Source organism: Dermochelys coriacea, chromosome 17, assembly GCF_009764565.3.
Source record: "Dermochelys coriacea isolate rDerCor1 chromosome 17, rDerCor1.pri.v4, whole genome shotgun sequence".
Lineage (NCBI taxonomy): Eukaryota > Metazoa > Chordata > Testudines > Dermochelyidae > Dermochelys > Dermochelys coriacea.
The window spans coordinates 4,475,679-4,503,040 of NC_050084.1; the positions used below are offsets into that span (position 1 = coordinate 4,475,679).

Consider the following 27,362-nt stretch of genomic DNA (forward strand, 5'->3'; position numbering starts at 1 on the left):
GCTTCCTGCAGTTCTATTTCCAGATGGATATGATATTTCTCTCTTTAAAAAATACTCTGGTGTGATGGTGCTGATACAGAATGGCTGTTGAATGGAGCTTGGCAAACCCTTTGGGGTGTTTCTGGATGAAAGATGCTGTGGCACTTACAAAATGCCTTTCATCTCAGGATCTCCATGTGCTTTACAAACCATTTCAGATGCACCACAGCATCCTGAAGTATATAAGTAATCTCAATTTTAGAGATGGGGAAACCGAGGCACTGAAGTGGTTTGTCCTAAGGTCACACAATGGGGCCAATGACAGGCTCAGGACTAGAACTCTGAGCTCCTGACTCCCAGTTCTTTGTCTCCTTTCTTCTCTGTATCTTCCCTAGATAGCCCCAAATTAACAGACAGCAAATAGCAGCCTTAAGAAAGCAAGTGGTTTTGTCAATATCTTTGACATATACTGAAACAGTGAACTTTGATATGTACCCATGTATCAGGGAATTCAAATGACGGGACACATTAGGAGAGTTTGCATTATCTTTGCATTCAGGGTGCAGCTGCTGGGTCTGTCGCCCCAGCTTCATACACCTGTCTGGTGGCTGGAACACCACTGCTCTTTGTTTGAAGACATGGCATGGATGAGACAGGCTTTCAGATGGGAGAACAGTAAACTTCTGATTGATGTCTTAAAAGCTGCCGGCTGCCAAGGAATCAAAATCTCTGAGCAACATGCTTTTGTGAAATGAAACGGGATCTTTTTTTTTTTAAATAAAAGATGTTGCTGTGTTTCTGTAAAGACTGAACTCCTGCTGCTTTCCCTAATAGAAAGCAAATGGCTGAAGTACAATTCCTAGTTGTCTTGTATAATAAACATTATTAGAGACTCCAGGTTGTCACTGGAGCTTTTCTGAATGACCATGTGGTTAAAGTGATTAATCCATTACCAGCAGTGTATTTGTGTGTTTAATTTCAGCTCTCTGATCACTGTGTTGTCTAATGCAAACTAAACAGTGCAGGTCTGTTAGTCTTTGATCTACCCTGAATCCATTTCATTCTGAGTGATGCTTGTTCTCTTGGGGCTGGATTGACAGATATTTAGGCACTTAGAGATGCGGATAGGCACTTAGTGAGATTTCCCAAAGCACGTGTGTATGGTAGGTGACTAACTCCTATTGATTTTCAATGGCAGTCAGGTGCCTAACTGCTCTAGGCACTTTTGAAAATCCCACTAAGCCCCTATCTGCATCATTAGTTGTCTAAAGACCTTTGTAAATCTGGCCCCTGGTGCAAACGTTACTATAATAGTGTTGCTTTTTACTGCCACTGCTGATCTCAGCTATTTAACAGCAGTTGCATTCAAATCCAGGCACCAGTACAATGTTTGTGAACATGTTTTTTTTATTATATGGAATCCTGTCCACTGAACTGAGACCATCAATTCATCTCTCAAGCGCCTTGAGACAGCCATCGTAGAGTATCCCTTTTTTAATCTGGTCCACATTTGAGCTGGTGAATTTGCCATGGTCGCTCCCTTTGGGATCAATATCCCAAGTATATTAACTAACGTCTGATAACGTTAACGTTTCGTATGTTAACTAACTTCTGTGTGCTTAGGACCATAACACAAATGTCCTTAACTACTGTGGGGATTTTTGCAGTGCTGGTAAGGTTGTGGGGAGCCCACTTCCACCTGATTCTAGCCCTTTTGCAGGAATGAGCTGTGGATCTCAATACCCAGAGTGTTTCCTGTCCCATGTTAACCAATCAAATTGTGCTCCACTTCTGGTTAAGCAAAAATATAGCCCAAATGACTCTGGTCTCTGCTCCATGGCTGGTCTCCATCCTGCTTTCTAATTCAGACCTGAAGGATTTATGGTAATTAAACTCTGACTGAGGGCACCTTTTCCAGTTTAGCTATTGCTGAGCAGCAGCCCCTTTCCCATTATGCTTCCTGAAGTGTTGGAAGAGGCCAGTTTAGTGAAAGTTCACATGCACTGTACGGAGATTGACAGAGTCGGTGAGTGCAGCATGTTAGGTGGGTAGCTGTCAGTATAGGTACTGTTCTGTAGTTTTACTAGTGTTTGAGTGAATGCAGACCAATGGATAGCATTGCAGGCTAGGAGGCAAAGGGATCAAGGTGTTACTGAGTTGGTCTTAGGAATGAAAAGTAGTACTTGTGGCACCTTAGAGACTAACAAATTTATTTGAGCATAAGCTTTCGTGAGCTACAGCTCACTTCATCTGTAGCTCACGAAAGCTTATGCTCAAATAAATTTGTTAGTCTCTAAGGTGCCACAAGTACTCCTTTTCTTTTTGCGAATTCAGACTAACACGGCTGCTACTCTGAAACCTGTCTTAGGAATGAGTTAACATTCCAGCTTACAAATGGGTGACACGCTATGAGCCAGATCCTGAGCTGGCGTAAATCACCATGGCTCCCTTAAGGTCAGGGGAGATCTGTTGATATACCCCAACTGAGGGATCTAGTCCTTTGAGGCTCCATCACGGTGATTCATTCCTTCTGTGCCAACAGTGATGTAAATGCCAAGATGTTCTGGGATTGTAAAGAGTTTAACTTTTAGACTTTGTGGCATTCTAGCTGCTAATGACACTTAGTAGCTGGCGACAGTATAACAGCAGAGTGCAATTAACTATTACAGCTGCTGTTGGACACTCACTCTCTGAAGATGGTTCTCTTGGATCTGCCTTCCATTGGGTCCCAGGTGGTGAGAAAGGCTCCTGCCAGCTACACAAAGATAGTGGTGAAGGGCATGACGCGGGCTGAAATGATCCTGAAGGTAACTCTCAAGATTCTTTATTTTGAGTCTGCTTGACCTGGAAACTCTGAGTGTGACTGCCTTGGGGCCCTTTCTTTGGAACCCGATGTTACTGAGAACACGTACGCGTATGTGCACATTGGTATGGTGTCATTGGCATTTCCAGGACATCAGGGAGTTGGGCACTCAAATCCCATTGACTTTCAATAGGGTCTGGGCTTCTAATTCCCCATGGCACCTTCAAAAATCCCTCCCCATATGCTTCAGAGCAAATGCTACCGCTAACATTACTTGGAGACTTTCACGCATAGCTGGTTGGCGAGAGCCAAGTGGGGTGGTGGCACCTGTTTGCTGTCTAGCAGGAGAGCCAGTCCAGACACAGCTCCATTACCTTGTTGAGTGGGGTCCTCTTTTGCTTTTTGAAGCCCATGACTATAAAATGACCCAAGAACAATTTTTGTCATACTATAAACGAACAATTGATGTGAAAACACCAGAGCTTGTTGGATCCTTGGAGTAATATATCAGATTTGAGGCTGAGCTAATACCAAGGGCAGGCACAGCAGTGCTGAAGGTTATGACCTCCCATATCTCCTGTGGATGGGTGCTGTCTTCTGCTTGTTAACAAAATAGTGCAGATGGTTTTGTGTGCGCGAATCCGTGGGAGCTGGGATCAATTATAATGTCCAGGCTAAGCTAACACAACAATGAGGGTCTAATTTAAACTAGGGAAGAGGAAAGTGAGTGGATTCAGTTTTAAGGCAATCGCTTTGTCCTCAACCCTGTGCACTTCGGTGCTACCTGCTGGCTCAGAGAATTGGTTTGTTCGACACATGCTTGCTAGGCTAAGGGCATGATAGGAGTTTTAACTCTGAATTTCCTTTCTTGTCAGAGTCGCATGGGACAGTAAGACTAGAAAGTTTAAAACAATAGTATTGAATTCAAAAAACAATTGAACCAAAAGAAAAGAAAAAAGAAAAGACTACTAGTGACTGTATGACAGCGACACCGCATGTAGAGGCCTCAGCTGAGATCAAGGCTCCATTGTGCGACCACAGGACCATAGTAAAAGAAAGTCCCTTCCCCAAAGAGCTTATGCTCTAGATAGACAAAACAAAAGGTTTTTATCCCCCCTTATCATACTGGCGTGGTTGATCATGCTGTGAAGCCAGTGCAAGTGGTGAGACACTTGTATTGATGTTGCAGCAGATCCACAGATCCTTTAGGCAATGCATGATAGCAGTGCAGCTATTCATGTGATGCAGAGACCTTGCATTAGTCACGTGTCTGCTTTTTCAGACAGCACAGACTGTCAGTGCTAGTGTGTAAAATACTTCTGCTTACGCTGAGGGTGTCATTTAGTGCCAATGGAACCTTTAGCTATTCTCCCTCTAGTCGATATTTTCTTTACCATATTTCATACCACCACACTCACCAGAGTCCTGCTGTGAGCCCACAGTCCCGGTAATAAACTGGTGACTGGACTAATTGGTTGGCTTATGCACCCAAAACAATCCAATCGTCATTGGTTCCTGTTCCTCTTTTATTAATCAGTCCCCTCACATCCACGAACCTGGCATCTGTGCTCTGGCACTTAACTTGTAAGTGGTGTTGATGCGTTGGAGTGCTGTGAAGGAGTCTGCACTCCTCTCCTACTGGGATGACTTATGGAGAAGTGTTGCATACAGATATGTCCAGAGAGCCTTGTCAGAGATAGAGGGGCCATTAACGTCGGTAATGTAATAACATGCTCTGGTGTGGAGTGACTCTGGGTACTCAGAGGCCACGGGGTTAAATGTCAGATGCCTTCAAACAACCCACCAATGCAGATATCCCTGGCTAACTTCATGGTATGTAAAGCAACAGTAGCCTGGTCAACTAATAGAATTGGGCAAACCTTCCAAAACCATGAGAAACTAGCCTGCTTCAGGCACCAATCCAGACCAGGAACTCTGACCAGGGACTTAAACCTGACTTAGCTTTTGAGTGAAACCTTCTTTTCCCCCCTCAGATGGTTTCATTGGAGATTTGGTGGCTTTGGGACAATGCAGCTCAGGAGGTGAATTCACGTTAGCTGAAATCCCCCCAAAGCCAGTATGGAGTTTCCCCACAGTTCTGCTTGCTGATCCCAAACCATGGGGGTGCCACTGTCCCCATGTGGCTTAGATCCTGAGTACCCTAATCGTTGTCTCAAGTAACTTCCTCAGGCAGCCTAGCTGTGAAATGGAGTGAAAAGCAGGTGTGAAGCAGTGACCCTAAACTGTGCTTTCCTGGGGAGATGAGTGACAGAGAAGTAATCCTCTCCAGCTTCCCGATGGGATACTGTGTCTGCTCTGTACAGTGGAAAGGGAGCTCAGGTAATAAGCAATTCAGGTTAGGGTTGAGGCTCATTGATGGGGCAGCACGGGGAAAGTCTGGGCTCCCACTGTGCACATGCTGCCTGTCCTGAGCAGAGGATTTCTGGCTCCATCCTATCAGCTGGGGCTTTTCACCGGCGCCACGTTCATGGCTCTTCTCCCAGTGGTATTGAAGAGACTCATGCTTCCCAGGTTAATAAAATGACATTTCGAACCCCGCCTCAAGTGCCTGCCAGCCCGCAAGCTGGGAGGGAGAGCCCTACAACAGCTTCAACACAATACGCAGTCCCTGCAGCCTCTCAGATCTGTTCAGCTTCTGAGTAACAATTGACAATTCATAAATGGGACCCCTCACCCCTCCCTGCTCTGGGATTCATCGCTACTTTGCTCCTACTAACTTGCCTACACCTTTCAGTAAAAGTAAGCGTGTATGGCCTCTTTTCCGTTCTTTAGCCATTGTAGGTTCCACTGGTTTGCACAGACGAGACGAGACTGTACGCTCTTGTTCCACATGGATACCGCAGGCTACCCACAACAGTGTCTCTGGCATGTTGCCCAGACAGTTCCATTGTAAGACAACCCTGCTTTGGGCTCTGGGTGAAAGGCCTTGGAAGTCTGTGTGGAGATTGTTGGCAGGACAAAGCATGGGGAGTGAGCAGGAGACTGTTGTCCTGAGCCCTTTATAGCTTTGCTCTTTTAAAACACAAAGATTTATCCTGCTGTTTAAAAAGAAGAGTTTGCCTTTACCCAGGTAAAGCTGGAGCAGGACTTTGGCTCTTGTAAAATGTGCATGATTCCCCTCCTCTCCAGAATCCCTCTGCCTGAATCTAGTTTAAACTGTAATGGTTCTTCATCCTTTGCAGACGCCAGGTTGTGTAGGGGATAATTCAACCTAATGAATTTCAGTTAGGCTTTTAGAAGCTCCACTTACATGTCAAGAGAAACTTCTCCATCCACCATTTTTATGGCTCTTCGTGTAGCTGGTTGGTGGGTTTATATGTTCATAGTTTGTGTCTGATGCCTCTCTCTCTCTCTCTCCAGGTGGTTATGGCCCCTCATGAGCCCCCTGTTGTGTTTGTTGACAATTACATCAAACTCCTTGCTGACTGCAGCACAGACACTTTCCAGAAGATATTAGACATGAAGGTTAGAACCAACCCAGCAGAATTTATGGTCCTCTAATAAAGTCCCCCTCTGGAGGAATCTGAATGCCTTGGCAACCATTTCAGTAGAAATGTGTGGGGCTTCTGAAGTATGAAAAGGCAATTTACAGAACAAATGCATCCTCCCTGCTCTGAAAGCCTGGAGAGCTGCTACTGATTGATGGCACTTACCCTGCTTTCCCTTTATCTACTGACTTGGGGAGTTCAATCCCTGGCTTCAGGCTTAGCTTTCCTTTGTCTAGAACAGTGGGGTGGCTGTATCCTGCCCTTGCAGGGGAGTAAGAGAAGACTGAGATTTGAACCTAGGTCTGCAGTAGCTCTTTTCCGGCACCCACTGTCCAGGTTCAGTAGTGCTCTCACTGTGTATTGTAATTCCACTTTCCTTTGTTTCTTAACAGGGCCTAAAGAGAAGTGAGCAAAGCAGCATGTTGGAACTGTTCCGCCAGAGGCTTCCCACCCCTCCCTCTGGGGGAGAGAACACCAGCTCCATGTCCCTGACGGCTCCCACACCTGAGCAGGAGTCCTCCCGAATACGAAAACTGGAGAAACTCATCAAGAAGAGACTGTAGATGGGCAGAAGCAACATCTGCTGCCCCGAAGCAACTTTGGCCAGGTCTTGTGCAGGCTCCCCATTATCCTACACTTCATCACGGAAAAATAGCTGCCGAGTCAGTGCCACGCCCTGAGAGGCATTAACCGTATTCTTCTGAATGGAGAAGCAGCATGATTTTGGCAAGGGATGAATGCTTCCCAGGGCTCTGTGCCCCAGGGATAGATTAGCCGAGGGAAACCCTGTCTCACTGGGCTTCTCCGGGCCCACAGCTTGGAGGAGATGCAGTGAGTTGGAGACTGCAGGCTATGAAAATGCTTTGATTGAATTACATCCAAGGTTCGCCAGCGGCTCATATGATGCTACTCGCTCAGCGTCTAGCTGCAGTTCCCATTTGGGGTCTCCCAGTTTTGGACTCTGCCCTGAAAGTGACAAGACGACATTCCTTCCCCATCATAGAGCTGCTTGTTTCTTTAAAAATAAGATCCCCTTAAATTGCTGGCTCCTGGCCCCCAGGACTCTACTGAGCTAATGCCCAGACAGGACACTGCAATGTCTCCCCTGTGCTCCGAGGGCAGGAGCGGGTGGTCAAGCTATCAGTAAAACAGCAAGGAGAACTCTCTGGGGGAAGCAACGAGGGGGCAAAATCACTGCATTCACCGGTCAAATCACACCTTACTGCTAACAAGCCAGTAGTCTCTGTTGTTTTTGCTGCTTTAAGGCCAAATTCTACATCTGCTGAAGCTGTTTTCAGCTTCTCGTTATTTTCTCATGTGCACTGGGCTACCCCGCCCTCTCTAACCCACACTACACCTCTCTCCCTCCTCCACAAAGGGCTGTTCATGGAATAAGGCCTTGGAAGTCAAGCACCAAATGGTACTATCCCACCATGCTTGTGGCCTCCTGTTTCATGCCAGCTGGAGCCCAGAATGTGGGTGTGCTACTTTGGCACCATCGTTGCCCTGAATGCAGAGCCACTGGAAATGTTAGTTTTAATTATAGGCCTGCTGCTGCCAGGATTTCTTCATAGGATGGAACTCTCTCACTGGCTTTAAATTTAAAGGACCTGGTTCTCCTCTCGCTTACGCTGCTGGAACTTGTATTGAGTGGCTCCAGATTTGCACTGGAATATCTGAGGGGAGAATTGGGCCCCAAATCTCACAACACAGCTTGTTTTAAAGTAACCGGAGTTGCAATCCAGTTCTCATTGGAGTCAGCCGCAAAATGCTCCTTGATTTCAGTAATAGCAGGATTTGGGTTGATGGATCTAAATTGTAAAGTGTGTGTTTGTGTGAAAAGTGCTCATCTTGGCACATGCTTGCCTGAGAAGCCTTAACTGAGTGACATAATCACCTCATTATCACCACTGGATTTCTTCCCAAACCCCCTGGCAATCTCTCCACGTAGTTCTAAAGGTGCGTTTCAGTTCTAAAGGTGTGTTTCAGACCAGGTGATGATACAAGACTATAGGGATTTTGGTGGCAGGAGAGTTCATATGCAGCTTCCGTATTGTAATCCATGCTTTCCTACCCATTCTGCAGGAGGCACATGCATGCGGTATTTGTGTCAGGTGAGGAGTCACTGCAGCTGACTAGCAATCATCTCAGGAGAATCGCACTCCACGGCACCTCCGGCTTGCTTCTCATTATAGTATTGATTTGGGGGCTGCTGTAGATGCAGGTTGGTTAGTGTTTGCAGCCACTGTTCGGGGATATGTAATTCACTTGCGGGAGAGGGAGAGAACATTCCAGATCAAGTACAAATTTATTTTAACCAAACTCCACACGCACAAACCTGTGTCTAAAATTAAAAACCCTGCAAAGTTTGTGACACTCAGGAGTGGGGGGAACCAAATTAGAAATGTCCTTGTTGAGACTGAAAATCTGGCCTGACACTAGCTTCATGTTCATCTTTTTGTGCTGTCCAGTCCCCTCTCACTCCACCTGCTCCTTCCCGTGTGCGAAGAGAGAGAGGGAGGGAGACACAGACACACATATAGATTTATCCTGGATTATGGCTTCCATGCTCATAGCTGAGGAGACTGGTGGTAGCCCATGCAATGGTGCGGGATTTGTTTCGATCCTGTTACAAGTAGGATAGAGATCTGTTAAAAACTGGATGTAATAAAACAAAAACCTGAACCAAACTCTGGTCAAATAACTGATAACGGCTGCAATATGTGCAGTATTCTGCATTACTGCATTTCCTTTACTGATAGTTTACTTGATGGGCCCTAAATGAAGGTAACTATTCATGTTACTGAATGTTAATACTCTCCTGTCCCTCCTCAAAAAACCTTTATTGATGTCTAGGTCTTGAATAAATCTAATATTCATGCTCCATCCTTGCCTTGTTTCCTTTGCCTTAATTTGCTAATTTCCAGCATGTGCTAAGGCAAGCTGCTGAAATTCCTACCTTCTCTATATCTGGCTCATTCCCAGCATTCAGTGGTTGGGGTAACCCTGTTTCTGTCATTTTTAAAAGTGGAATCAGATATTAATGTTTTGGAGAAGGTCCCATAACTTTCCTTCACTTCCCTTTAACATCCCCAAGTATCATTCTCATATGATTATAGGCCAGCTGCGAACAGTTCTGTTGGAATAAGAAGTTTTGCTATTATTTTTATATTTTTTGTATTGGCAAATATATTAAGTCTGCATTTTCCAAAGTCATTGATGATTTTTGGATTTCTGGCTTGACACCTTCAGTGGGCCTGATTTTCAGAAGTTGGATGTTTAGTGCCTTTGGAAAATCAGGCCTCTTTAAGGCGACTCGAGTCGGGCACGCAATCACTAGTCATTTTTGAAAACATAGGCTCCAGTGTTTTTTCCTTATCAGCCCTGTGTGAGTGGGACAGTAGATTCTGTGCTTGGACTGGTAATAGTGATTTTTCCAAGACTGATGAATCAGCCTGTGTCCTAATAGTTTATGAACTGAGAGACTGATTACAGTAGACTTGGTAAATCAGCAGATAAAATCATTTGTATCTGACCAAAACTGTTAAAATAAGAACTGACACTTAAATGAGAGTTGAGATATTGTAACACCTACATTAACCTTGTCTACACGAGGAAACCTTTACAAAAACCTCCTATCATTGAAACTGGTTCGAATGGTGTGCTGGTGTTAAAATGCTGGGAGTCCTAATGTAGACAGGTGTTGGAGGCAACTGGACATGTACACTGGGGAGTCCTGTATCGCTAAGCATGCACCTGAAACAATGTTAGCAGTGGTAGGAATTTTTGTAAACCTTGGCTAAAAGGGGTGACGACAAGCTCCAATTATGTGAACTTCTGAAACCTTATCAGAAAGCCTCTTGTTGGATCACACCACTTCCCCTAGGTGCTGATTATTGTTTCTGATCCTTCTGCTAGTTTTACAACCTGCATTCTCAGGGAGTGGTGTTTGCACTTCATACTGATCAGTTTACAAAAGACAACTTAAGAAAAGAGGGTGTGTAGTCTGCCTTTCATGCAGAACAAATAATTAAACTCATTAATTAAATGTGTGTTATTATTAGTTATTACCAAATGCAGTGACAAGCCCTATGGGAATGCAGGTTGTTTGCATAGATTCATTATCTGCATGCTGGACTAGTAACTTCACTTTAAATGATTTTTTTTCCTCTCAATTAAAATTAGCAATAGTGTGGTCAGTGCTGTAATATACTGTGTAGGGATGAAATCTGAACTATTTCCATATTTCTTTACCCTGGAGACTCCTAAATTGTCATTCTCTGCCATTCAGAATTCTAGAGATAAAAGAAAAGGTTAACAAAAATAATAAATCAGAAGAACGTTAGAAACCCAGAAATTGAATTGTACCCTGTAAAGGACATGTTTGCATTTGTGTTCCTTGATTTGAAATTTTCTTCTCTTGTTCTTTGGTATTTATCAGAGTGGGCGCTTCTGAAAGTGTAAGTGTCAGCTGGCTGAGTTGTACATTTTCTGAGGATAAAAGAATTGTGTTTCTGTATAAAATACCTTTTAAAGTTTTCTGTGCAGGAAGTAATTTCTTGATGTATATTGGAGTGTGACACGAAAGCCAATTAAATCATTACTAATGATCCTCTTCTAGCCTGTGTTTTGTAGCAATTTATACAGAACAAACTGGATCCGGTTTGCCTTTGGGGGGAGGGAATTTGAAAGTTGTGTACACGCACCCATACACACACCTGCACTGCACAGAATGCAGCCTTTGTCCTGAGGGCATTTGCATGAAGAATTATATTCCTATCTTTGTATCCACCACCGAGTGTTACCTGATGTGTTTTAAAATCCTCTTGCATGGTGCTCATGGTATAGTATGGCACATGTTGGCCTTGTAAACTTTTACAAACCTTTCTGTATCTCATTTCTTCCCCTCTCTTAGCAGACAGTCTCCCTCTTATCATCTTTCCACCTCACATATTTCTATGGCTTCAGCAAAGTGACCTTTCACAGACAGTATTTGTATTAGCAGCAGCAGAGCCAATGGGATTCTTTCCTGCCCAGCCCAGGTGGGAGGCAGTCCAGGAAAGTTAATCTTGTGTTAGTCAATACTTGGATGATGATTTGTAATGTCTCTGCTGTTTACCTTCCAGGAAAGACTTCTCGGGGAACCTCCTGTTTCCATTATTAATAATGAAAAGTCGGTGACTTTTAGAATACAATAAATATTATCTTATTTTAGTCCACTTCTTTTGCTCTGAGAGTCAGTTGTTCATTTCTCTTTCCAGTATGTTTCCCCTTACCCTTCCTCCATCAAGTGATCAGCCAGAAATGTGCTCCTCTTTCACCAAATTTGCAGTGATGAATGCGACTCTCTGGGTTATATCATGTGAGTTATAGTGAGTTTCTTCTGACTGCAGGTTGGGAGGGGTAACAGGTGTTCCCGTCAACAGGCAATTTAAGTCAGGTTGGCTCTTTAACATGCTGTACTTACATGAGCTGAAATGTTTTATTTCCGGCTATATGACAAGTTATTTGAACAAAACACATTCCTCTGTGTGTGAGTTGGTATAGGTGGGGTTGGTTTAGGTGGGACACCACCTATTGGCTATCATTAAGGTTGCCTGATGCTTCCCATTATAAGACCCTGTTTTCTATTCCTTATACCTTTGCCAAATCCTAACTGTTTGGGCTGAAATTTTCCATGCCAGGTGTCTGTCTCACCATCGCTCTGCTGTAAGCAAATGTCTGTGAAACCCAGCAAAGTGTCCTGTAGCTCTCTAGAGCTGTTCCCAATACAGGATGACAGCCTACCACTGCTAGTAGTTACTCCATTAGCTCTGTGAGGTGGATCTAAAGGTTCCAACCTTACTTACGACCCATGTGGTGTTGATATAATGCTACATAATGGATTTTCAGTTTGCTTTTTTAAAAATCTAGGAAGTTACACACCAAAAAACTATGTTAAAATAACATGAAGGTTGCAAATTCAAGCACTCAAAAGTTAGGAAATGCCAGGACTAATTCTTTTTCTGTGCAACCTTAATTCAACACTCTCGTGCGTGTGCAATATGATACAATCTTTAATTGTATGATCCCTTACTATTTTTTCCAGAGACAACCTTAATTCTGGTGTTTCCTAACTTTTGAGTTCTTGACTTCGCAACCTTAATAATGTTCTTTATATGTAGTTGTATGTGCAATGTTGTGGTAGCCATTGGCTTTTATTAATGAAAGCATGCACTGCGGAACGTCGGCCGCAATCCTCCCGATATGGATATTATATATTTTTCAAGACAGGCCCACCCGAATTCAGGTAGTACAAGATGAACATGTTTTAGTGTTCTGTTGGTTGATTTGTTAGCTCATCAGGCTGCAAATAAAAAATTCCCTTCCTGTTTGTGTTGATTTTGTTCTGTCCAAACCGCCATGAAACCCATTTTCTAACGCTGCAAAGTGATCTACGCTGAAACTGATTAATATGTCACTGAGTTCAGTTACAGCAAGAGAGGACGTGGACTGGTTCGATGTTCTGACTCTGTCTTGTCTCGTGTTGAGATGCTTTTGTACTGGGTCACCTCGTAGGCTCTCGGCAGGTTGTGAATCTCGTGACCTTGTTAAAAGGGCCACTTTCTTGGGGATCTTTTCTTCTGGAGTGCCCAGGAGGATACAGTTAATAAAAGGAGCAGTTATTATCATTCAGGGCAGGAAATAGTGAAATGGAAAATATAGCAAACATTTCTGTTAATCTCACCAAACCCTTTGCTTATTTTCAGCTTTATTGCCAACAGAGCTCACAGTTTCCTGCCTGCTGGTAACGCTTAGGACGTACAGAGCGCTTTACAAATGTTAACTGAGCTTTCCAAGCACCTGTTTGAGGTAGGTGAATGTTATGTCAATTTTACAGATGGGGAAGGAGAGGTACAAAAATCTTGTGACCTGTTCAAGGCCACCCAGTGAGTCAGTATAAGACAGAGGAGTTGTGGCTCCTGGCTCTGTGCTGAGATGTCACTAGACCACAGTGCTTTCTTCATGTTGGTTAAAAGGGGACTATATTAGGCAGCAAACAGAAGTGAACCTGTTGGGTGCTGTGAGGAACTAGATCCAATTGCTAAGGGGAAGAGTGAGCCACCTGCCAAAATCCCAGCTGCTATCAGCAACTGAGAGTGGAAGAGGAGTGCATCCTCCAACACTGGGTTTAACGTGTTTGGAAAGGTGCTCCACCCCAACAATGACACAGGGATTCTGTGCTGTGCAGCAGAGGGAACTGCTGGAAACTGATCAGGACTTCTAATAACCAGAGTTGCATGCAGTTGATGTTCATGAATTTAGACTGCATCCCAGTGAAACAAACATTTATAGAGCACATGTTAAATCACCTGCCTTGAAGTTTAACTGAGTGTGATTCAAGCACCTTATGTTTTCACAGACCATGCTGGGGTGAGAAGCCTGGAATTTCCCATTGTTTGGAAATGATTTTTCCATCATTATCAAATAACTCAGATTGCTCCTGTTGTGTTTTCTCTCTCATTGATTTCTCCTCTGGACCAACATCAGTGTAGCTATTGTTTGATGACTGATTAAGCTCAGAAAGCTGGGCCTGTGTGGAAAGTCCTCTGTGGAACAAGGGTCCTGATAAATTACTTGTATCCTGGATGCATGCGGGCATCAGTGGAGGCAAATGAGATGGGCAAACAAACTGTTACTTACACATACTGGCAAAGATTTTCAAGAGACTAGTGATTTTGGGTGTCCACCTTAAGATGCCTGTAAGGGACCAGGCTTTCAGGAGGGGCTGAGAGTGTGGGCTCCTTTAAGGGATCTCACAATGGGCATCTAAAATCACTAGTCACTTTTGAAAATAATTTCCCTCCCATCTTACATGGAGCGACAGGAGCATTTTGACACACACTGGAATTGCACACTGCACCCACGGTCTCACAAACCTCTTCCTCTTTGGCTGAAGATGAGCAGTAACTTGGTGCTGTGTCCCATCAGCTGTCAGTGCTGGGCTGGATCAGCACTTGGATGGGAAACTTTCAAAGACCACCAAGGCACTTGATGAAGGAGGGGATAGTGATTCAGGAGATGTGCTCTGAGTCAGTCCTGAAGCCAGACCCCCATATAGCACTTTGGTGTCTTTCAGATGAGGGGTAAAACCTAGAACTTGGTGACTTGTAGTTATTAAAGTTCCCATGACACTTTTTATAAGAGAGGGTTCTTTAACTTGCCTTATCAGTTGGGTTTGATGTTCTTTACCTTCTGTTCTAAGTTAGTGCGTAACATTGCTGTGCACTATCTAACAGTTGCCACATTGCAGTGGTAGGTGAATGGTTCCCGAATGCAGCTTGTAGAAGTGCTTTGGAATTCTTCAGGGTAAAAGGTGCAATATGAACATGAGACACTCTTGCTCCAGGCTGTCAGATCAGGTTTAGCATTTGATTTAGTGGACTTTAGTAAAGAGAAGGCAATAAACACAGGACACTGAACTCTTTTTGGCTTTCTGCAAGGAGTGAAGGATCTTGGGACCATGACACTGGTGCTTTTACTACAGCTGTACAGAAAGGAGCAATCTGGTGTGTTCCTGCCTCATCTCCAGTTTAGCTCTTTATGGAAGTGTTGGCCTCTACTGAATGGACCAAAGTTCTAAATGAAATAAATCCATCATCTCTCGGCAGTTTTAGTATATTGTAAATTCAGACTTCTTGATAGTGGAAATCTAGCTTCCCTCCACTCCTCCCCCATTACATTTCTCTAACTACATTATCGGCTGAGTGGCCTCTGATCTGAGGAGCTTGGTGGAAATTCTGAAATAATAATCGTTTTAGCTTGGAAATGGCTCCTTGAACCTTTTGGGGCCTCTCATTTCAAAAAGAGTTTTTGATGGGAGATTTGGAAGTAAAAGGTGATCTGCTTTCCCATTGTTAGAGAGACCAAAATGTCCGGCCTTGGGTGTATTTAAAACAAAAGCAACAAACCACCTGTCCAGCACTTTTGCTCTGACTCCACTGATTTGATTCAGGTTTTTAATGTACTTTTTTTAAATCGACATTTTTCAGTGAAGACAAACAACCTAATAGCATTTCTTCAAAGGAATGTGAATTCCTTAAAGTATCCGGAGTTCCCAGCAGTACATAGCTGCAAACCACAGACGCCTCTGGCTGAAGGCTCTGTTCTGGTTTTAATTTGGGGGTAGCAGAGGAATTCTTTTGAAGGGTTTGGGTTCACTTGTGCTGGGCCCATCAGGCTAGATTGTGTGTTACTGTACAGCAATGTGTTTGCTTTGGCTGCCAGCAAAGCTTTTCTTTCCCCTAGAGGAGTCTTCCCCATCAAATCTGATGCTGCTGCATGATTATTTAATTAGGATTTTCCAAAAGCCATTCCATTAGCCTTCCTAGTACTACAGGAATCTGGAGACCTTTCCCTCTGATCCTCTGCCTCCTGCACCCCCATCAACTCTGCCTCAGTAGCATTTGCCATTCAGAAATTCAATTAACCAAACAAGTGCTATTTATATGGGGCAAAATCATAAGTGGAAGTTTGCCTTGGAAAGGACTGTGGCCTATACACAAAGTTGCATTGCTTTAATAAAAAGTGTGCCTTTAAACTGCATTAGTGCAACTTTGGACTCGCTCATATCAGTTTAAACCTGTTTTTATATTGGTGTAGCCTGCACTTGTAAATTTACAAGGGCAGGCTAAGCTGCTAGACAAAATGTATTTAAGACAGTATAAGTGTTCCCACAAAGGGGTTTGCACCCGATTAACTAAATCATTTTTAAATAGCATCTTTAAGGCCTGGCCTACACTTAAAACTTTAGGTTGACCTAGTTGCGTCACTCAGGGCTTGTGAAATTTTCACACCCTGAGCTCCATAGTTAGGTCACCCTATCGCCCTGCTGTACATGGAAGGATTCCATTGAGCTAGCTACCTTCTCCCAGAGAGGTAAATTAACTACACTGAGAGAAAAAACCTTCTGTCAGTGTAGGAAGTGTCTACACAATTGCGCTGGTGCAACTTCTGTGTGCAGGCAAAGCCTTACTGGGCCTTGGTCCCACAAACCCTTAACACATGTGCCTAACATCATGTGTGTGACTCCAGTGGGACTACTCCCAGGAGTAAAGTTAAGCACCTTCAGAAGAGTTTGCAGGACAGCAGCCTGAATAAGGAGCTCAGGTTTTAGGCTCTGGGAATGCACACTGCTGGCTGCTCTGAATAAACACAGGGACATTGCCAGAGGCTCTCGGAGGTTGCTGAAATTAAAGGAAATCATATCCACTTGACTCCTTATAAACACCCACCCACCCCCAGGCTCTGATTGAATTATGTAGCCAGATCTTTTCCCCGGCAGTTCTAGATGGAGTAACAGCACAGGGATATTTTTCCCCCGTCCTTCCCAAGCAGTGACAATCAGGTGCTTAGAAAGCTCTGACTTCGACCATTATGCTGCAGTCAGTTTGAAGAGTGGCTTCTTAGAACTCCTCCCGTGTGTGCTAGGGCAGGGGAAATGTAAATCTAGCTCAGGGTTTGCTGCTCTGAACTACCTTGGCTGGGCAGTTTCATGTTCCATGTGGCTGCGTTTTTCATGTTTCCACTGTGGTGGTTGAGATTTTTCTCCAGGGTGAATATAAACTGTTTAAAGCTGGAAGGAGGGTCTAGGGTAGCAGCCCTGTCTTCAGACCACCTCTGGAGTACTGTACACACATGCCCTAGCTAGGGACCAGGCCTCTGTTTTATGATCTACCTTTATGAGCTTAAAAAATGCAATGACACCAAAGATAAATAATCCCTCGGCAGTTATATTTCACACTTGCACATGGTCTCAGTAAATAGGCTGCTCCCCTGGAGTCACAAGATCTGAAATATATGGCCAAATGAGTGCTCAGCTGTTTGCATTATTAACTAAACCTACTTCCAAGCTGATAAAATCAGGGGAGTGACTTTGAACAGGTACAACACGGAAGGGTGTCACTCCCGGGTTCAAATCTGTGATTCAGCCCTCTCTTGGGGTGTGCAGGATGTACAGTCATGCACAATGGGACTGGACAGGAGTGAATTTGGCTGTTAAATGAGGGGATGTGAAGATGTTTACACCATAAATATGCAGGTTGCATTTGGCCCAATTTGAAACCGTTGGGGCAGGGAATGCTGGCTGCTGGAATGTGACTACAGTGAAGTAGGGGCCACTAGCCCTTTGGGTCCCCAGTAGGCAAGTGTAGGAAAATCCATTTGTTTCCTCCTCTGAGGAAGATCACAGGCAGATAAATAACCTCCTGGATTAACAGTACCTTCGTTCAGGCAGGCAGAAGGGTTAGTAAAAAGAAAAGGAGTACTTGTGGCACCTTAGAGACTAACAAATTTATTAGAGCATAAGCTTTCGTGAGCTACAGCTCACTTCATCGGATGCATTTGTGTCAAGCTCTGGAAGGATGGGCAGGGCTGTGACTCTGATGGCTGCCTGGCTTGTGTAGACAGGAACAGAACTAGATCTTACTCCTCTTCATAACAAAAGCCAGGACGGACTCACGGAGTGGTACTGACAGGCAGCTGCCTGGATCCCCACTTCCACTATTGTGCAGATTTGCTGTCTCTCTCAGCTCAGCTCTCTAGAAGTACTGACCCAGTGCCTGGTGGGTGGAGATGCTCTGGGTGAAATTCTGGCTCCGTTGAAGTCACTGGGAGCTTTGCCATTGACTTCAGTGGGGCCAGGGTTTCACCCCTTATTCCTAAAGTCCAGTCAAGCAGACTTCCCTGCAACTTTAATAACATATAACAATCTGAGAGTCGCAGAGCAGTGTGGTGTCTTAGCTCAGCTGGAGTGGGACGGAGGAGATCTGGGTGCTAGAGTAGTACGCATGAGTCTCGACCACTGGTCCGCTGGGTAACCTAGGGCAAGTGACTCTGCCTGTCCGTGCCTCTGTTTCCCTACCTGTGAAAGGGTGGTAATGCTACTTCCCTGCTGGTGTGAGGCTTAAAGCAGGTTTGTGACCTGCTCTGAGCACCTCACCTGCAAGGCGCTAGAGAAGGGAGAGCGCTGGTTAGCCCATAATCGGCCCAATCAACAATGGCATTTTTGTCTCCAGGTGCTGCACCCGAGACCTGTAAAGCAGAAGCGAAGCAGGCTCGCTGTAGGACCGAAACAACCAGAACCTCAGGGCCGGGTGAGAAGCTCCCCGCCCCAGTGCTGGCGTGTCCCAGTGTCTGGGGATTTCGGAGGGGCAGGGTCCCCCGGCCGGGGCGGGGCGGGGCGGGGAGGGGAGGGGGCCCCAGCCCTCTCCTTCCAGCGGGGCGGGGCGCGGCGGGAGTCCGGGCTCCGCCCGCTCCAATCCCCGCGCCCGGGGGCCGGCGGGCGGGGAGCGCGGCCAGTGCTGCCAGGCCGGGCCATGGTGGGGACGCTGGCGCTGCCCGAGGGGCCCGAGCCGCCGGACAGGAAGCGGCGCGGCGAGCGGGTGCTGGACAGCCCCGACTCCGGCCTGCCGCCCAGCCCCAGCCACTGGCTGCTGGCCGCCGGCCCCGAGCGCGCTGCGCCCCCCGGGCTGCCCGAGCCGGACGCCGCGGGCCGGGCGCCGCCGGTGAGTCTTGCACGGGCCGGGGCAGGGGCGCTGGGGGCGCATGGCTCGGGGGTGCCCGGGCAGGCATCTTCGCAGGGGCGTAGCGGTGCGTGCCCGGGGTTGTGCTAGGTTCGGGCTGCGAAAGTTTCCATCCCCAGCAGGGCTCGTCCCTGGTTCACCCGTAGCAGTGGCTGCACCTCCCGGTGTGACCGAATGTGGGTGAGGGCAGCACAAAAAGTGGCTGGCTCTGGGGATCCCTGTGCACCCGCCTGCCCCTCCGCGCAGCGATGCGGGTCCTGCCTGCAGAGTGATGCAATTCTTTGCCTCTCCTGCTCGGCAGAGTAGACAGAAGCCCAGGCGAGCTCACAAATCCTCTCGTGTCTCGTCTGCTTGTGGCGTGCAGAGATGCCCTCGGCCGGCTCTCCCCCCTCTGGCTGGCGGCGCAGCAGCTGCTGGAAAGCGTGATCCCTTTGCTGACAGTCCGCGCCTCTCCGCAGAACGGTTTGCGCATCTTTTGGTAACGTCTCCCGAAGCCAGAGGGCAGGGGGTTAAGGTGTGTCTGCCATGAATAAATTGTAAAGGAAAGGCTGGGTGGTTTAGCTGGATGTAGATTGTTTTTATTTAGATTTTGGCCTCAAATCACACAAGAGGGCACCCATGCAAGCCCTGAGCATACATTTAAAAACCCAGTCGCATCAGCCTTGCAGTTAGAACTGGTACAGATTTTCACCTGGAAGAATGCACCTAGACAAGAGAGAGGTTAAAAACAACGGACCTGACTTCCCCTCCCCTTCACCCAGAACTGCTGCTGCTTTACTGTTTAATTTATCTGTGCAGGGGCTGTACCCACAAAGTGCCCAGCACACTCTTGGCATGATGGAAGTACAGACATCAATAACAATGGCTGGTGGTGGAACTGTAGAATCATGAAACTGAGTTATTCATTTACAGCGCTTCCCAGCTTTCTGCCTGTCACTCTTGCACTCAGACTGTCTGGAGTTGTTTTCCACCAGGCCTTTTTAAAGGTCTGTCGCACGCTCGGGTCTTGCCGGAGTGAAAGCCGCAAACTGGCATCAGCAGGATAGTGCCCTTAGAATACCAGCCTGGGCTCTGGGGGCTGATTTTTTTTTTTCAAAGGTGCTGAGAGTATTCGCATCTCACTAATTTCACTTGGAGTTTGGGGTGCTCAGTACCTCTGAAAATCAGGCCTTTTATTGTAGATAATGGACACCTCACTGGCTTACCTAGATCAAAGATGTGTTTGTTAAGGTAATGCAGGGAAAAGGGAGAACAGCTTAGATATGCCAAAGATCGAACAATAAGATTCTCGTAACGTCCAGAGGTCTTAAAGGAGCATTTTCAAATCTATATTAAAGAGAAGCAGAATTCGCCTGCTTGGAGCTTATGTGACCGTTCTTCTCCTTCCCTGCTGGGGGGCCTTGGCAGAAGGGAAAGCGTCTCACAGTTCATATGGTCCCGTAAGGGACCAGACGGGGGACTTCTTCATTCCTTAGAAACCCCAAGCTAGAAAGAATTCCCCCTTTCCTACAGCGCAGGTACATACTGGATGCAGTTGAGCTTGGGAAATAGGAAGCTGGGAAGGCTGTTCGGAAGTTCATGCAATTTAATAACCCATGAAGGTTTCTGTTGCAATTTATGTACAGAACTGATGGATGAATCCAGTGCTGAGAGGTTTCATACACACTTTTCAAAATATTAATGATAAAAAACTCAAACATAAATCCCCGAAGCAGTGACACCGTACTATCCATGGAGGATGTACTGACTCCAGCCCCTCATGGTGGGGAAGGATCTTCTCTGTATGAATGCCCCAGAAGTACCAGGCACACCTATTGTGTAAATCCGTGGGTCTCCATGGAAGTCCATGGAATTGTCAGTCATTTACAGATATGTCTGTTTTGGGTAATGTTTACCTTGTCCTTGACTTAGGGGGTGACTAAATAAACATCCCCTCTTGGGATTGTACCGAATTGCTATATTAAAGGCGCTCTCTTTGCCCTTTTGCAGAATGCTGTGTTCTCCCCCAACCCTCTGCTCTCCAGCTGCCCTGCGAGGTTATGCCCTTTATCCTTTGGCGAAGGAGTTGAGTTTGACCCTCTGCCACCAAAGGAAATAAGGTAAATACAGTGTTACAATCAGTTAGTGTTTAAACTTCCCCTTCCCAGGGGCATAGGAAGCAGTAAAGGTTTAACAGAGGTACTGTGCAAAGGAGCAACAGGATTTATCAATTTGTGCCTGAGATTCAAGCTCAGTTCCACCCAGCCAGTACGTTCCTCCACTTATGCCTTCAACCAGCCCTTTGCAAAGGAATGTTCCGTCTCCTTTAACCATTTCATAGAAGAATTTTCAAGGGAAGGCTTCCCCGTGTCTCTTTATTATGCTTCTTAGTTCATTGTACAGCTGCTAAATCTTGGGTTCTGTTTAATCACTTGAAAGGTAATCAGAAGCAAAGATCTTCAAAGGGAGTAGCTTTCTAAAGGGTTGTTTTATTAGCAGAAAGGAATTCCACTTTCTTAAACTGATGGTTTTATAGCAGAAGGTTCTATCTATCTTATCAGCAAGAGGTAATCCTGTGAACTGGAGGGAAAAGCTAATATTTTGAGATGTGGAATTTTTAATACACTGCCTTAGTTCATAGCATGTGAATTGTTCCTTTGGACATAATTTTGCAGTAAAAAGGAACAAAGTTTTCCTTTCTATAGGCATAAGTAGAACAATCGTATCAATCAAACAGCATGCTGAGAGAGGATTTAAAAAATTTTCACTAGTGTTAACAAAGGACCCAATCCTGAGGTTGGAATTGACGCTTGGTACCATGCAGGATCAGGCCTGGTGTGAAGCAGAGAGGGAAAATCTTTTTCGGTACTCACAGGCTTCAAGTCCCATCTTATATGACAAATCCAGATATTCTTTTCATATCAGAAATGCTCAATACACTAATTGTATTATTTTCTGCCAGTCAAGTCCATAGTAGGTTTTCTCATGGAAACAAGTGGGTATAATTGCATTTGCCTTGGCTGATGACCCCAAGGATGGGGAAGGATAAAGAACTCCCACAAGACCCGTGATAGATAAGAATACAGAAAACAGCATCTGCTTCCATGGAAGCTCCAAGGAGTTGACAATTATGAAAATCAGGCCACAGAGAGTCTAAATATGGATCTAGGTGCCTGGCTGTGCTGCCAGAGTCTGACAATGGTTGTCTAGGCCCCACCAGGCTAAGAAGATGGTTAAACTGATGGCATTTCTGGAAATTCCAATAGAAAAAGAGCTCCTGCCTAGAGATTGTGCTTGGACAAACAATGAAAATGCCAGGTGTGCTACAAGCAGAAGGTGGTTTTCCTCTTCCCCTAAATGGAAAGAGAGAGATCAGTGGGAAGATGTGTATATTTTAAATAAAAAAGCCTTTGGACTAGGAATCCTAGTGTTTATCCAGCACTTTTCATCCATGGATCTCAAAGCACTTGACAAAGGAGATCAGGATTGTCAGCCCCATTTTACAGATGAGGAAACTGAGGCCCGGAGAGATGAAGTGGCTAGCCTGAGGTCATACTGCAGAGCTGGGAATGGAACCCATTGAGTTCTAGTCCAGTGCCCTAGCTAGGAGATCACCCTGCCTCCCGTATTGTCTTTGGCTAGCTACATCTCCCAGTGAGCAGTGGCTGCTGGAGCAAAGTGAGATTCACACTAGGGTCTCTCTTGTGTGTTTCAGGTACACCTCCTCAGTGAAGTATGACTCGGACAAGCACTTCATCGATGATGTCTATATGCCGGTGGGGTTAGGCGTTTCCTCGTGCAGCCAAACGGTCGTCTGCATCCCTGATTGCACATGGCGCAGTTACAAAGTCGAGGTCCACTTTGAGCCTCGGAACAAGCCCCTGCGTTTCACCAGCACCACCATTGTCTACCCAAAGCACACCAAAACTGTGTACACCACCACTCTGGATTACAACTGCAGGAAGTCAATGCGGCGGTTCCTGTCCAGCATAGAGCTGGAGTCTGCAGAATACCCTGGGAATGATTACCTCCTGGATGGCTGCTGACTGACATCTGTCTCTCTTGCTATGATCCATCCTAGTCCCTTTCTACTGTACTGTACTAACTCTCCACTAGCTAAAGTGGGTAAAAAAACCCTAATGGCCCAATCACTCTAAGGGGACCTTACCTGTCGCTACCTCTGTCCTAGCTCATAAATTCAGCTTTAAGCGTCAAAATGGCCTGCATTTAATTTTCTATGGGAATTTAGCTTTTCAAGATATCAGTTTATCCTCCTTTAGAGCTGCTGATTTCCTTCCCTGCTCCCACATTGCAGTATTCAGGTGAAAATAAGGGAAATCTTTCCAAAGAGGAAAAGTTAATGGCTCTTTCACAGATAAGGGAGAGTCTGGGACAGTGGAAAAATGTAAAATTTTTCATGCTGATGTGTAAAACCAATGACAATTCTCTTGCTGCAGAAAATTTAGTAGATAATTCAGCCACTTGTAAACAGAGAGCAATAATTAATGTCAGCTTTGGTCACAGGACCTTGGTAAAGCAGAAAGTGCTGACATCTTTGGCATAGGCTAGCTGATGGGAAATCCAGAATTTTATATTTAAACAGATGTTGTTTTTTAATCACATACATGCCTGTTTTTAAAGATGTTCCTTTAAGGTGGGGGGGGGAGAGAAGTTTTGATTAGAGCAAGAGTTAAATTGCATTTGGGTAGGCATAGAAGGAACAGGGTTATCTTTCCTCAGGCTCCGCTAATCTTACAGAAGATCTTGTGTACTTTTCAGTTAGTTAACCCAGCCTCAAACTTGTGCAACTATTTGTCAGTAGAGCAGATACTAGAATTTGCAGGCACTGTACTATAACTTATGAAGAATATTATGCAGAAAATTGTCTCTGAGGGGTAATTAATTTTGGAAATCCAAGGGTAGACATCTGCTAGTTTCAAACCACTAGTATCTGGTATGTGCTAATGCTGGCACTGTTCCTCACTCAAGGGGAGCTGCAGCAGTGGGAAAATGTTAGGAAATCCACAGGGTGGAGGTCATAAGGTGGAAGCAGAAACCTGGGAATCCAGCAGCATCACCTCGGGGTATGTGGGAGTGACTTGCCAAGGAAGGCATTGCGACAAAGGGAATGCAAAACTTTCAACTGGCTAGATCCAGCACAGCTATGCCTGTGCTTTTCCTGTTGGACTTCACAAAGATCATTATTCTGTCTAAGTTTTCGATCTGATGGTGTTGATGATTCCACTGGGGCAAGGAAGGTCTTCCATACCCAGAGCTTCCTGAGCAGCCCTGCAGTAACAAATCAGAGTGCATTTCAATTGGAGATCACTGGGGGTTGGGGAGTGGGCAGGAGAGAGGTGGCGAGAATAATCACTTCAGAATAACCTGCATCTTAACATTTTCTTTGTCACACTGTCATACACTTTGACCAAACAGAACATGTGGCTTTCTAAATCTCCAAAATTGTTGTTTCTTTGTTGAAAGAGAGGAGAGCAGCATGGAAAGTGGGTGCTTTTGAAGATGTGGCTTATACTCTTTGTTGGTGTAGTACTGGTATTGTGGATGTTCCATAGAAGCTGGCTCTTGTCTTTTTTTTATATACATCTCCCCAAACTCACATTGGACAAAATTCATCCCTCTGTAGAGCAGCAGCCCAAGACCACCTCTCAAAAGGGGAGTTATGCAGGGCATAGGGACAAGGGAAAATGTCATCAGTGGAGAGCAAGGAATGTAGAATGTGTTCTAGCTGGAGATTATTATTGGGGCTGCAGTAAAATAGATCCTGCGGGTGTTACAAATGGCCTGTGTAGAGGTATATTCTGCAGTGTGGTACTAGTGTGAGCTGAAATGATTCAAGATATTGAAAGTGTAATGGAAGAGGGGATTTGTTGGGGGTTTTTTACCTATTTATTCCCTTGAATCAGTAGTTTTTGTTTCCTGCCCACAAACCCAGCTAAAACATTTCCAAGGGAGCCTTGGAATGCTGAGTTTAAATAGCCATCCCCGTAAGAGACTATGGGTCCTGGAATTCTGACAAGACCTTTGACCCCACTGAAGCTATTGGAACTGCATGGGATGTGAATCAGGGCCAGAACTACCAACATGAGTAGCATAGCCTAGTACCAATGCATTGAATCTAGTCTGTACTATTTAAGAAATGCTCATTACATTCCCACTAAGACCATTCCTTAATGTTTGCCAAAAGTGAACTTATGACAGGGCATAAGCCACCCCCTGTGTGTAGGGGTTTCAAACATAACTTCTCTGTTGGACAGGTTATTCCATTATTGCTAGCTTGTACTTTCCTCCTGCCACTGTAGGAGACAGGATACTGGACTAGAATGGATGCGTGGTTTACTCCATTATCACTTTTCCCCTGAGTTCATTACAAGATTTTGGAGAGAAGTTTTATTTTAAAATTGTAACCGTGACCTGTTCCGAGTTAAATTAGAAATAACTTTTACACTATGGTTTAGGACACAACATGTGCTTTAAAAACACAGATTTATTGATGTTCCTCTTTAAAAAGATGGTAACTGATAGAAGATGCTTTTTAAAAAATTCAGGTTACTATATTGCAACACCTTGGTTCTCACTGTGCAAGATCCAATATGTTCTGCTGTCTGTGACATGATTCCTCCCCCCAAAAAAGTTTCAATTTGCTTTTTCTCATTTAACTAGTAATAAATTATATGAAAACCATAATTGTAGGGAAGTCTCTTTAATTCAAGCCTTATTGGTGGTGGTTTGGTCTTGAATGCAAACTAGAGTCACAAATGGCTGGTTCATCTCTACTGCGTTAACTCTGGCTGGCTGGGAGTTATTACTGAAATTAGTGGGTAAGTACTATGTGGAAGAGTTAGATATCATTTATTACATGATTTATTTAGAACTAAAGACTTAATATATTCAACTGATCTTAGATCCTCTGTTTCTTTATCAGACTTGATTGTTGCTAAATTCTCTAATAAGCCATATCAAGTATAAAATTCCCTATAAAAATATAATACAAATGCTATGGCTTCATGAGTTCAGTAAGACACTTGAAGATGTGCTTTTAAGACAATTGGAAATCCTCTCCATGGCATGTATTTCACATCTGGTACCATTTTATTCCTAAAGAGCTAGTTCTGGTTTCTGATATGTATTTTGGTACATACTGCAAACAAAGCAGTTGTTGTTTTCAAATGAACTGAGTATTTAAACAGACAAAACTCTCTTTTGATTGTGGATTTAAAAGTGGGGTGGGGGGAAGTTCAGGTGCTCAGATGCCACAGTGATGGGCACGGTATATAAAAAGTTACTAGAATTTATTATATATTAAAAAAAAATGTGATTTGTGACAAGCTGTTCTTATCAGAGAACTTGTGAGTTTGGATGCCTGCTGTCTTGTTAAATGCTTCTGAATTTCCAGGCTTATGGATTTTATTTTTAATATCAATAGAAGAGTAGGAATTGATGCAAAAAAATACCAATTCTTTAATTCCTAATAGAGTTTTTGTTTACTTTTTTTGCTGCTCATTTGCCCACCCTTTTGCAAAAGCGCTTGGTTGTCAAATAATGATGTTGGAATCTAGTCTTGAAGACTAGTCTAGTCGTCTTATATTTATAATGAACCAACCTGCCATTGCAAAAGTGCCAGTGGCATGCAGCCAATTAAAGGCAATAGGATTAGAAGATCATTCAGTGATAAAATATTAAAGAAAACAGAGGAGTCCTATGCATATAAGACAATAGTTGTTAGAAAAGACCAATGCATTCAAACAGGGTTTAAGAAGTATTTTAAAATCAAAGGAACATATTTCTGAGCAGGTGGAGGGAAGTTACGAGAACTTCTTGTCTCTCTCCTTTCAGATGCTTGGTCTTTTTTTCCCCAGAACATCTCCTTTTGTCTGCCCTTGGCTATTTTAAAATATTCTAATATTGTAAAAGTATTCTGAGGGAGTTTGTATGAAAGACATTACTGTGTGTGATGAAAAGCAAGGGCATCTGAGAGGCTGATGGATTGGTCGAGGAAGCCTATTAAGTGAAAGACTATATCTCTTTTTTTAGTTCATTTTTGTCATCGATGCAGAAGACATCCAGAGCCACGTTGCTGCAGCAATCATGATACTGACAAGGACAATCCTGTCACTTGAGAAAAGGGCACTTTTCTATTTAGTACACTTTGTTTCTGATTTAAATCTCCAAGTTCACGGAACAATACAATACGTTTTTGTAACAGAAGAAAGTAGTATTGTCTAGCAGTTAGAGAGCAAACCAGGCACTGAGACCTGGATTTTAATCCTGATTCTGCACTGTATGTGACCTTAGGTAAGCTTATTTGCATGTCGCTTACACTAGTCTCTATGCACAGTATCAAATCACTTAGCTACTTACTTCCTCAATTTCCCCATCTGCAACATGGGCTAACACCTGCCCACTTCACTGAGGTACTGTGAGGCTTAATGCATTCATGTTTGAAAAGCACTGAGATAATCCAGTAGGATGCTACTATTTATGAATAACGTATAAGCAGTAAGAGGGTAC

The 27,362-nt window shown here is 44.6% G+C and overlaps 2 protein-coding genes across 10 annotated transcripts in view; both read left to right on the top strand.

The window, feature by feature from the left end:
* The window catches only part of VPS53 (VPS53 subunit of GARP complex), a 90,140-nt gene extending 79,229 nt beyond the window's left edge, over positions 1–10,911 (top strand). For 2 of the 5 annotated variants that reach the window (XM_038375539.2, XM_043499350.1), the window contains 3 exons: positions 2,649–2,786; positions 6,164–6,268; positions 6,684–10,911. In XM_038375539.2, coding sequence (XP_038231467.1) covers positions 2,649–2,786; positions 6,164–6,268; positions 6,684–6,854 — 414 coding nt within the window. In that variant the 3' untranslated portion in view covers positions 6,855–10,911. Of the gene's footprint in view, positions 1–2,648; positions 2,787–6,163; positions 6,269–6,683 lie in introns of those variants that run through there. The other 3 variants (XR_005289315.2, XM_043499349.1, XR_006276197.1) reach the window with 3 other exon arrangements.
* A 143-nt stretch (positions 10,912–11,054) lies between these two features.
* On the top strand, positions 11,055–27,310 carry RFLNB (refilin B). Of its 5 annotated transcripts, none has more exons than XM_043499357.1 (6): positions 11,055–11,653; positions 13,041–13,143; positions 18,348–18,425; positions 19,156–19,368; positions 20,844–20,953; positions 22,549–27,310. In XM_043499357.1, the coding sequence occupies exons 2-6, from the start codon at positions 13,111–13,113 to the stop codon at positions 22,877–22,879; spliced, it is 765 nt and encodes a 254-aa protein (XP_043355292.1). In that variant the 5' UTR covers positions 11,055–11,653; positions 13,041–13,110; the 3' UTR covers positions 22,880–27,310. The 5 variants fall into 5 exon arrangements, with proteins under 5 accessions (XP_043355292.1, XP_043355293.1, XP_038231468.1 ...); XM_043499358.1 differs by having other exon boundaries at positions 19,219–19,368; XM_038375540.2 differs by having other exon boundaries at positions 11,055–13,143.
* Positions 27,311–27,362: the final 52 nt, after the last annotated feature.

Bases quoted from the DNA above. Each gene is read 5' to 3' on its own strand.
- RFLNB (XM_038375540.2), top strand. From the start codon at position 13,111: ATGTTAACTGAGCTTTCCAAGCACCTGTTTGAG. The intron at 13,144-18,347 runs GTAGGTGAATGT...TTTTGTCTCCAG, and splicing joins TTTCCAAGCACCTGTTTGAG to GTGCTGCACCCGAGACCTGT. The intron at 18,426-19,155 runs GTGAGAAGCTCC...CCTGCTCGGCAG, and splicing joins AACCAGAACCTCAGGGCCGG to AGTAGACAGAAGCCCAGGCG.